Source organism: Notamacropus eugenii, chromosome 1, assembly GCF_028372415.1.
Source record: "Notamacropus eugenii isolate mMacEug1 chromosome 1, mMacEug1.pri_v2, whole genome shotgun sequence".
NCBI lineage: Eukaryota > Metazoa > Chordata > Mammalia > Diprotodontia > Macropodidae > Notamacropus > Notamacropus eugenii.
In genome coordinates, this window is record NC_092872.1 from 758,479,975 (window position 1) to 758,497,451 (window position 17,477).

General features: G+C 48.9%; 1 protein-coding gene across 1 annotated transcript in view; it reads right to left on the reverse strand.

Moving 5' to 3' along the window:
* Window positions 1–17,477, reverse strand: part of WDR35 (WD repeat domain 35) — a 73,463-nt gene that overhangs the window by 8,931 nt on the left and 47,055 nt on the right. The window contains exons 15-26 of the mRNA XM_072634563.1: window positions 16,039–16,148; window positions 15,343–15,553; window positions 11,589–11,669; window positions 10,945–11,081; window positions 10,396–10,599; window positions 8,627–8,773; window positions 7,853–7,985; window positions 6,662–6,772; window positions 4,960–5,124; window positions 4,412–4,552; window positions 3,084–3,240; window positions 4–217 (exon numbers count right to left, since the gene is read on the reverse strand). Coding sequence (XP_072490664.1) covers window positions 4–217; window positions 3,084–3,240; window positions 4,412–4,552; window positions 4,960–5,124; window positions 6,662–6,772; window positions 7,853–7,985; window positions 8,627–8,773; window positions 10,396–10,599; window positions 10,945–11,081; window positions 11,589–11,669; window positions 15,343–15,553; window positions 16,039–16,148 — 1,811 coding nt within the window. The remainder of the gene's footprint in view (window positions 1–3; window positions 218–3,083; window positions 3,241–4,411; window positions 4,553–4,959; window positions 5,125–6,661; window positions 6,773–7,852; window positions 7,986–8,626; window positions 8,774–10,395; window positions 10,600–10,944; window positions 11,082–11,588; window positions 11,670–15,342; window positions 15,554–16,038; window positions 16,149–17,477) is intronic.

A 17,477-nucleotide genomic window follows, 5' to 3' on the forward strand; every position in this document is an offset into this window, starting at 1 on the left:
GACTTGCGGTTGTCCTTGGGGGTGTGCTTGGTGAAGATGCCCAGCGCCAGGGCCTCGTACTGCCGCCGCTGCTCCGCGCTCAGCGCCTCCAGGGACTCGAGCTTGATGAAGGCCTTGGAGCACGTGCCGAAGGCCCGGCTGGCGCAGCCGCACAGGGCCAGCAGCGAGTAGATGTCCACGGCGGGGATGATGTCCTCGTAGTCGCGCAGGTGCAGGGCTGGGGGGGGAGGGGGAGGGGGTGGGCGTGCTGGGGGGGAGGGGAGCCTGCCGCAGGGGGCACCCCCCCACCGCTGCCTGCCCTGGCACCGCCTGCATCCCTGCATCCCTGCGTGCGCTCGCAGGGGGAGCCCCCACCTGCTGCCAAGGTGCCAACAGGCTCCCCCAGCCCTGCCCGCCCCAGCCACCTCTCCAAGGCCAGCCGCGGGCAAGGGCGCGTGGGCCCCCCACAAATACTGATCGGACGGTGCCCTTGTCTCAGCCACCAACGAACAACACTGGTGATTCACACCTGGCTTTCCTGCCATAAGAAGAAGCCTGGAAGGTGAGGAAGGTGCGGCCACATGGCACAGCTCATGGCATCTCCTGGGAGTGCAGATCAAGCAGCAGCCTTCATCCCCCACCCACACGGCCCCTTAGTCACCTCACCCTGCAGGGCCCGTAAGGGGCCAAAACAAAAAGGCTGCCCACCAGCAGATGCCAAGCAACGAGGAACAGAGGAAAGCCTGCCCCCAACATGGACCCTGGGTGGAAGAGGAGGAGTGGGAGAAACATCCTCCTCCTCACAGCTCACTAAGAGCCACCATTCAGAGCAGCACTTGGGGCACACAAGCCACAGACAGGAGGGCTCTCCCTCTGGATGATGTCCCACTCATTCTGAAAGGGTCAGGTGGAGCTGAATCGAGTCAGAGACCACTGAACTGGAATTAAGGATTAAAGCTATAGATTTCAGAGATTCACTACATGCGTAAAATGCGGTGGATGCGTCTGCTCGGTGTGAGACCGCGGTGGGCCGGGGACCCCGCAAAGGAAGGCCCAGTGTCCAAGAACAAGGCAGGGCTGGGACAGCCTGGCCTGTGCAGGCACTCCTTGGGTGGTTCTGGGCATCAGGCTTTGAAAGAACTGATAAACGGGAGCACAAGTGGGCCCTAGGCACCTAAGAATGCGATCACAGGAGCCAAAAGCACATACACACCACGGGGACGTGAGACATCGAAGAGAGATTGGCCCCAGAGGGCAGAACCAGAAGCTATGGGGGAAGCTACAAAGTGGCCCATTGAGGCAGGATGTCAGGAAAGCATCCCAGCTACAACAGCTGTCCCAGAGGTGGACTGGGCAGCCTGCAGAGGGGGTGAGCTCCTCCTCACTGGAGCTGGGATTCCCTGTGGAGATGGGTTGAACTAGATGACCAGGGAGGTCCCTTCCAGCTCTCAAATCCTGAGATTCTGAATCCAAGGTCAGCTTAGCTAGATTTCCTGAGGCTTATACTAGAAAATAAGCAACAAGGGAATATTGGGAGAGGAGGGAGCAGGACTGAAGTGACCAAAGACCCGAAGAGGAAGAAAACTCAGTTGAAGACCTTGAGTACCAGCAGACATACCATTGGGCAGGATAGTATTAAGAGAAGGGAAGATGGCCCCCACACCATGTAAAGGAGTCCAGATATTTATGAATGAATACTGCCAGATAAAGGAAAACTAACCAACCCCTGATGAGGCCAAGGACCCTGTGGATTCCCAAGAGCATGCGGAACCCCAGGATGCTGTCCCTGAATGAATTAGGAGGGAAAGGAGACTTGTACATCTTGCACAGCAGATGTAATTGATGGAATAAAAAAATTAAATCCATATTGGCAAACCTCACAAAAAAAAACGAGAGAGAAAACAGATCAGGAATGCAAATACAGAGAACTAACGGACAATCTGGAACTTTTAAATGCAACTGTGATCTCCATAAAAGCAAAACACAATTGATCTCAGAGACAGGATATGTAGAGACAATTTAAGCATTACAGGTCTCCTAGAAGAACATGACAGGTAAAAAACCTAAATACCATACTGCAAGAAATAATCTAAGAAAACTGGCCAAAAATTCTGAACACACACACACACACACACACACACACACACACACACACACACACACACACACACACACACACACACCCCCACACCAACAACAAAGTGTTAACTGAGAGGACCTACAGATCACCTCCAGGAAAAGCCCTATGCTGCAAATTCCAAGACACATCATAGCAATTTAGCACTTTAACAATTTCAATGACAAACAAGAAAGTCTGCAACTGACCACGAGAGAAAACTTCAAATATAGATGAAGAAATAAAACCTGAATAACACAGGACTACTTAGTATCTGCCAAAAAGCAAAGAAAGTAATGGAATAACATGCTTTGGAGATTCCACCCTGTGTGACCTACCTCACAAACTGGAGTCTGACAATCAATGAAAAAGAATGGATTTTAAATAAAAGGAGGGATCTGAAGTATCTTGGATGTGAGCAGACTGTCTGCTTTGTGAGCGCCCCAGAGAACCAAAATACGAGAAGGAACAAATACAACCAGGTATGTTGTCAGTATGAGGGCATTAGCAAGTGGGAAGTACAAAGCTGATGCTGAACTTCTCCGCTGCAGAGGTGAGCTCTTTAAAGCTGCCTCGCATCCAAAAGGCCTCGTTCAGGGCCCATGCTCTTACTTGGGCAGGTCTTACGATTCGCCTACAGTATATTACGGTGCAGTCACCAATAAGATAAACAAGCCCAAGGAGGATGAATACATTGAATTTCACAATCAGATGGCCATCAGTGACCTCCACTTTTTTTGTCTGGCTGCCCACACAAGGCAAGCCTCACTAGGCCACTCCTGTTTTCTGTCTTGTCCCTGGCTGGTGCTTCCTCACCACCGAGTACAGAGAATGGGGGGGGGCTCAAAGGGTTACAGACAAGGGCTTCCCAAGCACATTTTGCCCCCTTCTGTTTTTTTTGTGAACAAACACAGTCCCTGTAACAGCACCCTGCCTCAGCAAGTCCTAGACGGAAGCCAATCCCATACTTGCCCTGAGCCATGCTCACCTGTTTTCAGAGCAGTGTCAACATAGCCCTCGTACAACTGCCTCTGTGCAAGGATGAAGAAGTGGTAAGCTTCAGCCCCCCTCCAGGCATTGTCTGTGAACCGATTAGCTGAAGACAGGACCTCCTCCTCGAGCAAGCCTGCTAAGGCTGAGGTAGCCTGTGAAAAGAGGGCCTGACATTTGCCTCCAGGAACTAACCCAGCCCCTAGAGGGGAGGTAGACTAGAGGCACCCGAACTTTTCTGCATTAAGCTAATCAGAAGTCCCTAAATATAGGCCAAATTTTTTAATGATAACAATGGTGAAGCCTCCTCGGCACACTAGCGTATGGAATTTTTAGCAGCAGTACATCAGCCAGACAGTCCCCAGATGAACCAAAACACACTGTTGTGGTTCCACTGCAAGTCACAGTCTCTGAGGACCCTGACAGAGGGCAGCTGAACTGTCCCCACAACAGCGGGGCCAGTGGAGTCAGGTCATCTCAATTCTGAAGCCAAGTTTCCATCCCCAAGGATGAGGCTCAACCTAACCTCAGAAGTTAGGTTCACAAGGTCAGACCCTGTCCAGAGTAGGGTTTCCTGGCTAAGTATTTCAGGTCAAGGAGAAGGAAATGGAAGAAAGATTTACACCATGCCCACTCTGTGCCACGCACTGTGCTAAGCTCTTTACAAATATGACCTTTTTTGATTCTCACAATAATCCTCTGAAGTAGCTGCTACCATTATTCCCATTCACAGATGAAACAGGCAAAAAGAGGTTAAGTGACTCACTCAGAGTTGCGGAGTATCTGAGGTTGGATTTGAACTCAGGTCTCCTGACTCCAGGCCCAGCACTCATTTCCAAGGTGGATCGTCTTCCTCACCTACTCATCTATGTCTTAGCTAAGCAATTGTGGTTTGGACTTAGTTTTTAGTTTAGGTTTTCTTCAGGAAAGGGGACATTGCTAAAAAAAAGTCTCAGGAGGGTTGTACCTGAGGAGTCATATTAGCAATATGCTGGGAACCAAGGGGAGGGAACATTTCATTTCATAAACTTTCCGTTAAAAATAAAGTCTTCCATTATAAAACATGTTATGGTCAATTGGTGTTATTTTTTAAAAATTTAAGTACATGGCTCAAAGGGATTTATTTGCTAAAATACGGTGTTTATGCATGAAAATCAGATGCCCATTCTAAAAAAATCTAACTGAACTCCATTTAGAAAGCACACACATCTCATCCATGAGCTCTGTAAAGATGCCAATCCTCCCTCTGTCTCAGGCCGAAGCCCCACAGTGCTCCCAAGAAGAGGGGCCCTCAGGGAGAGCCCAGGACAAGGCGTGACCTCTCACCTCAGAACTCTTCCCTTTAACCTTTCCCCTCTGGGCGTTCTTCATCTGCTCATGGTACTGCTCGATGAGCAGAGCCGACAGCACATAGAGCTTCTTAACACGCAAAGGTTTGGTCCTTTTCTTGGCCTCTTCATCTGCAATCTGAGAGTGAACAAGCAGGGCAGCACCCCACCCCCACCCTCACCAAAGGCCCCCCTGTCCTTAGACCACTCATGCATGAAGGTCCCACTTTATGTCAACTATAGGGCAACAGCTCCTGCCTCAGAACTAACTGAGCCTGAAGAGAGCTCCCATGAGGTGACTGGGGAGCTTTCTCCACCTGTCAAGTCCTACAAAGTGTTGGCCAAATGAGAGATTCCCTTGCTAGGGTCCACAGCAATGCCCTCATCCAGCCTCCTCTTCCTATGGACAAGGAAGCAGCCCCAAGAGCAGTCCCGAGGCAGACAGGCTTGGAGGGCCCTCTGATCAGTTGGTCTGCCCTGAGGAATAAGGCCTGTCCACAGCCCACCCTGACCCAGGACACACTCCCTGAGTGGCAGCAGCTGTACCTTGAACATGAGTTTAGCAGCGTCAAAGAAGTAGTTAGCTTTCCGGTAGAGCTCTATGGCATCTAGAGTTTTGTTTTTTTCCAGCAGATGAGATGCATACCGAGCCAATAAGGATCCAATTTCCTTCATGCTGTGATTTTTAGCCAGCTCAACAGCTTTGTTCCACTGAGGGGACATAAGAGAGCCCACAATTTTTGGTTTTCCAGCCAAGTATAGAAAGTAAACACAGACTTTCCACAAGACTTTAAAGAGATGGTGGACTGTGATGCCAGTCCCCTGCTAACACAGGCAATGGGAGAAATACAGAACAAGGTGTCTGAAGGAGACAGATTGGGCTCCCAGGAGCTGACAGGAGACTTTTTTTTGCCGTACCTACAAAAGTACAGTGTGTCCTAAAGATTAAAGCTGCACTAAGACCGTGGAACACCTTGAGCATGCAAGGGGACGGTTCCACATTGACAGCCATTCTTGGCTCTTCTTTCTCAACCAGCACCAAACACAAGAAAACAAAACTGCATTTTCACACAGTCAAGCAAAAGGTGCTGTTTCAGGTAAGAACTGTGGTAGCTCATCAACTGTGCTTTTATAAAGGCAGCACCACTTTCTTCTTCATAAAAATGTATTGAACTATACATTCCTACTCTGGAGGCTGGCAATAGGCCCCTCCTATCCTAACTGAGCATTTTCATTTATCTCACTTTCAGATCTTTCTATAATATCAAAGAGACACACTAGAAAGAGAAAAGAAACAGCTAAGTCAAAAGAAATCTAAGATAAGTCCTTCCTCTGGCTGCGACCAAAGAAAAAGACGAACTCCTAATAAAATGTAGAAAATGATGAAACTATTTCTGGACACAAAACTACCCAATTAACATTCAGTCCAATTCAACAAGTGCCTTCTCTATGTCAGGATCCAGGCTGACAGCCAAACACCCAGGACCTGCCCTTCAGGCACTTATGTTCTATGTGGAAGAAGCAATATGTACTATGATCAGTAAAGGCAGGAGAGCCAGGAAGTAAGCAGGAAGCTATCTCACTCCTGTGGGAGTGAGAACAGGCTCCTCACAACACAGAGAACAAGGCTGCACATGCTGCTCACTGGCTTCATGAACCCCAGGCACCCCACACACACACACACAACACACCTCATGTACACACACATATACCTTGTGTACACATATACACCTTGTGCAGAGACATACTCCACCTCATGTACATACACACACAGAGGCACAGGGGGATAGGAGAAAACAGAGAACCTCCTGGACCCTATTTGATGAGAGAGGAGAATGGCCCCCTAGAAGCTCCAACTGATAAAGGCCTCTCCCTACTGCCTCCTGGGGCTGCTGCTCCAGAACCAAACAGTATCTGTAAAGGTCCTACTGAGTGATGTGCCTGGCTCACAGCAGGTGCTTAACAAAGGAGTGCTCCCTCTTCCTGCCCCGCAAATGACTCCCCCTGAAACACACAAACACACACACACACACACACACACACACACACACACACACACTCTGGCCCTGCATACTATACCACCATCAAGCTCCCTCTAAATCTTCCACAGATGCTTCACAACCAAACCAGACACTTGCCAACTCCACCATCAGAACCAGTCCATTGCTAGAAGGGTATCTCCCAGGGCCAGAGTGGAAATGTGGATGGTGAGCTGCATGTAGCACCGAGGGTATTCCACAGGCCTCACCTGGTTCAGGTGCACACAGGTGTCCACAGCTGCCTTGGGTTGGTTGCACTTCAGAAAGGCAGACACAGCCTGCTCACACATCCCGACCCTCACAAACATCTGGGCAATCTCCTGAAATGATATAAACCACCGATGCCACAAACCTGCTGAAACTGGGATCCAATCAAGAGTCACCTGACCAGGTCACTGCCAAATGAAATGGAGGGGAGACGGGCTGAACTGCCATCCTTCCATCAGACTGGGACGGAGCTCACTGATGCTGCAGCTCCATCCTTAAGCAGAACCGAGAATGTTCTTCTCTCATTCATTCTGTGGACGTGTCTACACAACTCAGGGATCATCAATTTAGAGGTGGAAATGATCCTACTGTCTAGTGGTCTCCCATTTTACAGAAACAGAGGACAAAGTTGAGGTGCTTTGTGCAAAGTCCACAGGTTGAAGAGGCAGGATTCAAAGCCAAGTCTGCTGACTACAAGCCCAGGACTCTGCCAGCTCGACCATGGAGCCCACCCTCTCTTCCTATTTGCAGTCTGTGGTAGCTGGGTCTCCTCACTCACTCTTCATGGTCAATAATTGGAGGGGGGAGGCTGCTTAAGGTTAACATTGAGCCCTGAAGACACACTCTGGAAAAGTTAGCCACAGTGGCCAGTCAGTTCCAGCCACCTGGGTGGCAAGCACAAAGGTCTAGAGTATAGGGAAAAGGATGACCATTCCAATTGCTTAGCTGACCTCTCCATTTCCAGGACAAGCATTCGGGATGCTCCCCCCCAAAAAAAACTACCCTGCTTCTTTCTGTCTCCCTTTCAAACACACATACCTGCCCAGGTCTCCAGACCCAGAACAAGGATCCCAGAAGGTGCGAGGTCATGGAAGGACTGTGACCTCCCCATAGCTGCAGACAACCCATCCCTCAAAGAAATGCTTGGCCTCTGAAGCCTTGCTGTATGCTCTGACAGGGCCTGATGCTGAGACCCCTCACTGGCACTCTCCCCAGGACTGACCACGGAAGCCCTGCACTCTGATCCCAGGTGTCCCCAGCCAGCGGTGCTGCCTGACTGCTAGGGCAGGACAGGTTCTGGGCCTTCCTCAGGGCCAGAGTCAAGGCTTGAAGGTTCTTCTACCTGGCACAGTGCCCTTCTCCCAGGGCAAGGCCATTAGCCACATGTCCTGACCCCATCTGAAAACACTCACAGGAAGTAGCTTGTTGTTTTCTGGCAGTGAGTTGGCTAGGTTCTCAAGCCCTTCGTAGTCCTCCAACATGTAGTAACACTCGGCCAAGCGCTCCTGGTTCCGACCCTGTACGTAATACTGTACAGCATTCAACCTGTGCAGACAAAGAGTGCAAAGGTTTGGCTGATGGACCGTGGCAGGGCACAATCACCTCCATGCCACAGTGAGCAGCAGGAGCCTCGGTAATCAGAATCAGAACATCTGCCTTGTGCCACCGTGACCGTGACCAGGGTCGTCTCTTCATCTCTGTTTTCCATTTCCACACTGGCCCCTAAAGAGAAGTGCGCAGCACAAAAGAAGCCCTTAAAGAGGAAATAGCTCGTGATTTCTAGAAGGAAAACCAGCCTTTTCCTCATTAAAAGGTAATCCCACAAAGAAACATTTCTCAGATGTATCGAGGGCCTCAGAGCCCAGTCTTCACCAACTCATGAGCTTTTGTGAAAGCCCACATGTTCCCAATGCCATCTGATATACACAGCTCCTTCCCCCATATTATGTGACATGCAAATACTGGGTTTGACAAAGGGCTTGAGGAGACAGGGGAAAGAAAGCCCCATTTTACAGAAGAGGGCATTGAGGCAGAAAGCAGTTCATCAAACTGGGTCTTCCTGCCTCCAGGCCCTGTACTCTGTGCCCTGTGGCACCTCCAGCAACCCTGCCACCTCCTCTGAATATGGCAGCAACCATCCCCTAGACTTTGGACACTATACACACATGGGCAATCTAGACAGATACCATTTTTGTCGATCGGCAAAGTAGTCACCAATGGCATTATGGGCTTGTTCCAGAAGGCTGTCATCAGCATCACCAGATCCTGTCTTCAGTAACTGCAGTACTCGAAACCAGTCTCCCAGCTTCAATCGGAGGCCAATGGCCAGGTCCCTACAAACAACAGTAGGACCTGGACTTTACTACAAGTGAAGAGGCCCTACAGCATCACCAGCACTGATGGGGGGAAGAGAGGAAGCCGGCGGGAGGACTCTGCCTCCAAAAGGTGAGCTGAGAGGCTTCTAATTCCGCTCACTGGGGTCCCTGGAAAGACATATTTGCTGTCACTTCTCAGTAATTTGGAAAAGATAAATAGGATCTGGATGTATCTGGTAATTTAAATGAGTTCTCCTCACTAGATTATAAGCATGAGGACTGAGCTGCTTTTGCCTTTCTTGGTATCTTCAGGACTTAGCACAGTGCCTGGCACACAGAGGGGGATTAATAAATGCATTCTGACTGACTGCATCAGAGGACCCTCTTTCTGGATTTCAGACGATATTGATTAAGGGTAAAGAGAGTTTACAAAATAAAGATGTCAGTTTCATACAATTAATGTCTTAATGGTCAAATGCATCCTGAGCTATACAAATAGAGTCTAGAGCAAAGCTGAGGAATCTGCAGCCTTGAGATCACATGTGGTCCTCGAGGTCCTCAGGCGCAGCCTTGGGAGTTCAAGTCCTTTCATGTAGGGGGCTTGTCCTGGGAAGACTGGGTTCAGTTGAAGGGCCTCCCTTGAGGATCTAGAGGGTCACATGTGGCCTTGAGGCTGCAGCTTCCCCACCCATGATCAGGACAAGAAATATGTTTGATATTTGTTTGTTTAGGGGGTTTTTTTGGCCCTGCATGGAGAAAAAAAGAAACAGAGGCCAGAAGCAAGAAATAGAACAATGACTCCATCCAACTGCCAGAAATGGAGTTTAGAAAAATAAGCACTGGATGCAGACTCTTGGATTCTACTGTAATTCTTTTTTTTTCTTTTTTTACCTCTGTGCAGACATAAATGAGACTCAGGCCCTTGCAAGGTCTACAGAGGGAGATAAAGCTTGCTCAGAACGGCAGCCTCAGAGCGAGGTCACTGAACACTGAGCAAAGCACTTCATAAATGCCCAGTACAGGAACAGACATCTCTGACCACCAGCCACCCAGCCTCTGGTGGCAGCCCTCCCACTATGGAGGAATACCCCAAGCCTCCTGGCTCCCGGTGCTGCCCTCTTCAGACACGCAGGACGGGTGAATGCTACCTCCCCACAAGAAACTGCTCATGGGTGCCTACGATGCCAATTCTGTGAATCCACGGCCCATAAGCTGGGCTCACGTTCATCCCACTGATGGAGCCACTAACCCTCTGAGATCTTTCCACACAAACTTCTATTGAACTGATTCTTGGAAAACAGCCCCATGAGGGACAGACACCTTGTTTTTCCGTCCTGCTCTAACTATGGATATAACTTTTTAATTTAATGTTGAGCTAATTTTTAAAAAATGTAGGTTAGCCCACTGCCTCAGGTAGCCTTGAATGTCAGCCCCCAGGGCAGGCTTTATCCCCAGGCCTACAGAGATATCCAGTCAGAAGCATGCCTGAAGGCTCCTCTGGAAGGGGAAGTGGGCACAGGCAGAGAGAGCAGTCAATAGTTAGAGAAATGCCTCCCCCGCACAGACTGGCCCTGAGGTGCCGAAGCCATGGGTATCTCTGCCATGCTGCCCACCGGGTACCAGCCTCACACCTGGCTCACCTTCTATCCATATCCAGGTACATTCTCTCCGCCTCCTCAAACCGGCCAAAGTAGGCTGCCACCTCGCACTGCTTCATAGACTCGCTCTGAAGGTTGCCAAGTCGCTTTACAAACTTGATGCCCTGGTAATCCTTGCAGCGCACAAAGGCCTGCTCTGCTGTCTGCAGGTCTAACTTCTGCAGGGCGGCTTCTGCCAGCAGGCGCCTATTCAGAAACACAGAGAGGGGCCAGTGGATGGAGGCAGAGTAGGCTTTGCCTCACCTTGGTATCCCCTGAATAGAGTGGGGCATGGAGCTTGGCCTCGGGCCAGAAAACCTGGGTTCTGACCCTGGGAGCCTCAGTCTCATCATGTCTCACACTGGGATGCCATCCTCCCAGGACCTCCCCTGTTGGGAGGCTTGAATGAGATAATACTGGAAGCACTTCTACCCTCAAACTGCCCCAAGCCAGGAACCAAGATCTCTTCTGGCCCGACAGAACCGAGACCCTCACCACAGCAGACACTGCCCCCTCCTCATCGAAGAACCAAGGGCCGGGCTGGGTTTTTACCAAAGCCGGGGATGGGGATTGTCCTCGATGAACTGGGAAGCATCATCGATGCCAACCTTCTCAATCAATGCTCGACTGTCTCGCAGGGATCGGATCTCAAAGTTAATGATGTAATCCTTATTAGGGTGTTCAGGATTCTAAAATGAAAAATGAAATCAGAAATTTCCAAGCGCTTCTTTAAAACAAACCAACATCTGGTGTTTTTTTTTTTTTTTTTTTTACCAAGGAAAGGTGACCCCTGCAGGGGCCCAGGGAAGGAGAGGGAATGACCTGCTCAGCTACTGGCCCTTGGGTGGGGAGAAAAGGGGAGGGGCAGGGTCAACCCTGCAGCAAGACCACTGATCCTCTTGACCCCTACCCAGCAACAGCCACCAGGAACCAAAGCTCCCTTAAAGACCTTTCTGCTAGTGGAGGTGATGGTCCCCAGGGTCAGAACCAGGGGGAGATGGTGGAGGGCAATAAACAGCCCCCAACCCTGGCATCCAGAGAGCCTGCACTGAGGGATCCTGAGCAGTGCTGGGAGCCTCCAAAAGTACCCAGAAGTCGGAAGGGAGGACTCAAGAAACCAAGCCATCATGCACCGCATCTGAGAATCAGGACAGCAGGCTCCTTCAGCCAAACAGTGAACTGAGAACATGCATTACCTTCAATATCTCATCCAAGAGAACCGACTTAATTTCCAAATCTTCAAAGTTACAAATGTATCCAGAAGTCTGAATAGGTTCCTTTGAAAGACAAACAAATCTTATTTTTAATTTATCCAAGGTTTTCCTCATGTTTAACGTCTAAGCTTCCTCTGCTTAAAAGAGCAGTTGGGAGGCTTTTCACTGAATCTCCCTCTAACAGAAGGGACGTCTGCTTGTATGAGGTTATATCTACCAACCAAAGATGCCAGAGGTGACCCTGCAGTGAGACAAAACTCAATATGTACGAGAAAGACTTGCAAACACCAAAGTTATGTGACTCGCCACAAATGGGATCTCAAAAGTCTGTCCTGAACCACATCAAAGGCTGAGAATCACAGTAACGTGAGCCCATGAGCTTCCTCATCCTAGTAGCCAACACAACAGCAAAATATAGGGCCAGATGATCAGGATCAAGTTAGGAAAGAACAGTAACAAAGAAAGAAAGGTACGATAGGTTTACCCATGAAAGTTAGTCCTTCGGAATGAACAAAGGTAAAAATTGCCTAAGTCATGATGAAAAAAGATAGAAAATCAAATTAAAGTTAAGTGGCCCAAGACATGATCCTTAACGTGGCTCTGGCAGGTTCAGGGTGGGGGCTGGGGGGCACTCAAAGTGAGAAGAACAGGAACAGCTTAGCTTTGCAGGGTCTGAACTTTTACTAAAATTTCAGAACTCATTCAAGTGGCTGAAATCTTTGAGAAAATATTCCCAAATCCCATTATTTCTCCTAAAAGTGACTATATGATAATAACACAGAAATATGTGAAGAGGAATGAATCTCCTTCAAAGAAAATGGAACAGAAAACAGAGAGGCAGAGAGGGCACAGACCCCACTCCCATGCCCTACCCATCTTTATTTTGGGCTCATCACTGGCAAAGGAAGCAGGGGTAAGAGCAGAGCCAGCAGGTCTGGCTGGGAGGGAAGACCCCTCCGTAATGTGGAAGAGGAGAACACAGCACAGTCCCTGGGCCTCATGTGAGGGCAGAGGCACGTCCAAGTGCGGCCAGACAATGCCCTACCAGCCTGAGCACTCACCCCAGCTTCCCTGCTCTCCCTCCCAGTTGGCCACTGGAAACCTCTCCCACCCCACCCTGGGCTAAGTCCGAATCCCAGAGCAGCAACAGGAGGGAGCAGGGAAACCCAGAGTGGCCCCTGGAGGGGCCCAGAAGAGGGACAGGCTGAGCAGAAGCAATGAGGGGAGATCTCAGTGTAATGTCAGAAGGTCTACACTGCCCTCACAGTTCCTTCAAGAAAAATAAATACCATTCCCTCAAGCCTCAATGGAAATTTTCCTTGTTAGTGAAAAAAAGCTTGGAGACAGAATGCCACCCACCTCACCTATTTATTCCTAGGAAAAGTTTCATAGGCAAATCAAAAAAAGGTGTGAGCCTGGCATTTATGGCTAACCTCCTTCATCTTGTGGTCAGAAGGGGCACAGCACGAGCCTTCACAGGCCCACTGAGGAAAACCTGTTTAGAAGTGTGTCCTTAAAATGTCAATAAGCAGGGAGAGGGATGGATTCCAGGGGATGCGAGGAGCCCTGCCCACTGAAAGCCCACAGCCTCAGACTGCGCTAAGGAACAGGAGGCTTCGGAGACAAGTCCAGACAGTGGTCAGGCTACAGGAAATGTACCTCCCTCTAAAACTGACTGAAATCGACCCAGGCCCCCAAAGTGGCCCTTTCTAGTAAAACTCCCTGAGAAACAATCTCCCACCAGGAGAGCATCTCACTTAGCATTGACTGTCCCTCTGCATCTGTGTGGGTAGATGTCTGTGTTTGTGTGTGTCTGTATGCGCATGCATGCGCATGAGCACAGCCTGGCACACCCACAACCAACTGAAGGATGGGGTGCGGAGCACCCTACCAAAAAGGAGGCAGGAAGTACAACTCCATCTCCATAGCCAAGCTACCCACCTCTGCCCTAAGTGCTCTGCCATGTGTCTCCAGGAAGTAGCATCATGTCCCCCATCTCCATGGTGCTTATGCCCTGGGACCCAGTCAGCTTGGGGAGGGGGATGGGGGGAGACAATGGCTGTCCAAGGTCTAAGCAGCACAGAGACACACAAGCTGGCTTCAAACTTAAAACAAACCTTAGAGGGAAATCACAACATGAAGCCATTTTCTAAGCTGCAGATCCCTCTGCCCCAAGCAGGTATCAGTGGGAATACAAGAAAAGAGGGCAGTGTGTAGGAGAATTAAGAGTGCTCCTGCTCAGTAACTTGCTAGAGAATGGGTCTGGTGACAGAGAGAGCAAAGAAGACCCAAGGGTCTGAGGTCTGCCCCAAGGGGCTCCTGCCTCCAGGTTCCCCAGATCCTTGCTCCCCCAGCAGCAGTTCTCAGACTGGCTCATCTTCCAACCATCCTGAGCTCACCTGTGTCACATGGGCAAGGGGCTAATCTACCTTCCTAATACAGTCCTCACTTTCTGCATCCTCAGTGGAAGCAGAGGGGATGACCTGAGTCATGCTGGGGGCAGGAGAATCCACTCTAGGATTAAAAAGTAGTTGCAGACAATCAACCAAATAGGGCCTCCCCCACCATGAGATGGCTATAAACGCACTTTAACAACAAGAGCTTTCATGGACAAACACTAAGCCCGTAGACCAAGGGAAGTGGCAGAGCCGGACACCAAGGCCAGCTCTTCCTACTACCCCTTGGCACTGATGTCCACCTGCCAGCACCCCTGTCGCCAACCTCAGAGGGCAGGACATCCTACCTGACGAATCCCAACAAGAGTCCCTTCAGACCACACTGCCCACAATGGGTCATCCAGCTTCAAGTGTGAAGACCCCCACCCCGAATGGGGAGCCTCTAAGAAGCTCTTCCTCACACCTGGCCTTAATTGGCCTCATGGAGCCCAAACTCAAGGATTTGGACAGCTCCTGGGCGAGAGAAGGTGGCCCTGCCCCCCAAGGGGCAGCAGTCCCCTGCGCCACAGGGAAGGAATAGGAGACTGAAATGGGCAGGATGGACAAGCAGGGAGCTGAGAATGCGGTCATTGAAACAATCCACAAGCTTTGGTTACATGTCAGTGATGGGTCTGGTGAGGCTAGACAGCCAAGGGGGTGCAAGTCTAAATGTCCCAGTGTCTTTGATGACAGTTTTAACAAGGATGCTTCATTCACTGAGAGGGCTGATCTCTCAGCCACATCAGTCACTCCTCCATCTTTGGAGCACCTCTCTTTTCATTTTTAGTTTAATGTCTTTTCTCTCCCTCCCACTTCCCCTAACACTGAAAGGAAAAGGACAAAAACTACAACTCTGGGGACAAAGAGTCAAACAAAACAAACTTCCTCCACTGACCATCTTCAAGACTCACAGGCCCCTTCAGAGAAAGTCAGGAATGTCTGAAGGAACTAAAAACGGGTGCCCCTTCCCAAAAAAATAACATACAGAATGACAACATAAAGGGAAAGAATGAAATTAAACCCTGCCTGTGCCGTGACTAAACACACCCTCTCTTTACTGATGGGGCAGAGAGCCAGGGGTATGGAATACTGCATACCACATCAGACTCACAGGCTTGCTGGGATGGGAAGGGGGAAGAGACAGTGTCCGAAGGAAATGCCATTTTCAAGCCACACATAGATGACAGGGACACTTCTCCATCTGTGCTTAGTAACCCCCACTTTGTAGCCCCTGGTGACCTCCAGCCTAAAAGCAGGAGGCATCCAGGCTCCAACCTCTTCCCCCCATTCCTTGTTTTTACCTCGGGATCCAAGTTTCTGAAAACATACATTCTTGTTTTCTCCATCATTGCAAACAAATCTGGATTGTCTTTGGCCCATTTCATATCCCAGACATCTTTGCGCTCCAGCTTCAACAGCTCGCCTATTATCTGCTGGCCCGTACTGTCTGTCACTCGAGCATCCAAGTCGAAGAAAGTGAGCACACCAGAAATATCTATGATAGCAAGACGGCTGAGAAGGTGGGAGGGAGGAGAGAACACCATTGGAAAAGAGCCTCAGCCAAACACACACACAGAAAACGAAGGACAAAGGCAAAGGAGCTCGGCTGCAACGAGGGGCTTCCCCAACGCCAGCTTTCATACAGACTAGTTAAAGAACTTGACCAAATGTGGTTCAAAGTTCACAGCTGTCTCACCCATAAATCCAAATTCCTTTGGTAACAGAGACAACAATGAACACAGAGTCAAAAGTTGTCTCTCAATTCTTGAAATCATGTTTCTAGTACAAACTTTCTATCAGAAACAAGAGAGAGCTATACAAAATGCAATATGGACCCACCCTGTACATAGCACAGAGATTAAAATGGATATTATTTGTATAATAATATGCATGTCTGTATATGTGAATATTCACATTTTAAAAATGACTCCAACAAGCTTCAACAATACGGCTCTTTCCAAGGCAAACTGTTTTAGGAAATGGCTAAAAACACTTACCTTGAGTTGCAATTCAAAGATAACTGGTAAGCTCGACCGACTAGGGAATATTTTTGAATCAAACCAACATTAGGAAGACTGTATCTCTGAAAGGTACCAGATTCACGACCCTGAAAAATTACGTAGAGAGGTTTTGTTTACCAGTCTCCATGATCTGCAGTGTCTCATCTACATCTTTTTTTCTGTTTTCCATAATTAAGTGTCTTGACTTCAAAGAGTTGATTCTTTCAAGAATTCAAAGATTCTTAGCAAAGATATGGAGTGGTCTGCCATTTCTTTCTCTAGATCATTTGACAGAGGAAATGAGGCAAACAGGGTGAAGTGACTTGCCCAGCATCACACGGCTAGTGACAGTCTGAGGCCAGATATGAACTCAGACTCAGCTGTCTATCCCCTGTGGCGCACCTCGTTGCCCCCATGGTTTACTTGACAGAGAGCTAATTCTGCCCAAATATCCAGAGGACACAGCAAACGTATTGGGTTATGAAGATTAAACCACATTCTCATAAGACTGTTTTTAAAAGTTAAGAGAGCCTGACTATACTTGAACTACACTGTAACTGAGTTCCACACATGTAAAAAATTCATATTCAGTTAACTCCAAGGGCATTAAAGCCTTGGGGAAACACTCTAATGTGTCAAATACTACAATAGACCAGTCACTGACATCATTTCAACTATCAGAAAAAGGCGAACGCCCACTTGCCAATGGTCTCCCAATCTCCCTGAGTTACATCATATAATTCTCCTATGTCATGATATATAATTAGTCAGTCACAATAATAACAGCTACCAATTAGGCAGCACTGTACAAAGTTTACAAAGCCATTTACGCAGATCACTTCCTGGAGTGAAAACAGGTCTCTTGCCTTTACGTAAATGACTCCGTTTCGTATTTGGCTGCCATTTTGGGCCAAGGCATTTGGATGTTGACTTTTCATAATTTATTCTTCACACACAGCATGTATGTTCATAAACAAGTAATAACTGAAGGGATCCTCAGATAGGACAGACCATCAATGGGAAAATTTGGTATATCATCATGTTATTGGCTTGGATCATAAGATACCAACCAAATTAATTGGTAAACAAATCACTAGTCACCAGTCAGAACCAGGGTATAACCAGTACTTGGGTATAATCAAGTTATAAAAGCAATGTCTGTAGCAAGAACTACAAAGACCCACCACAGGCACCAATCTTCAGCCCAGGACTTGGACTGGCTCCTGTGTTCCCACACCTCACACTTGATGACTTGTGGGCAGAGTAGATGGATGGGGACTCGCCAACTTGTCAGAACGTGACCTCAGGGCAGAGGGGGAAGCCAGTCACTGAGTACTGGAAGGACAGCCACTTACCTGGAACCCTAGGAATCAGACTGGCAGTGTGCTCCTAGTGGAGCCGATGTTTGTGTTGTCTACTAGATGGTTACAAACTAA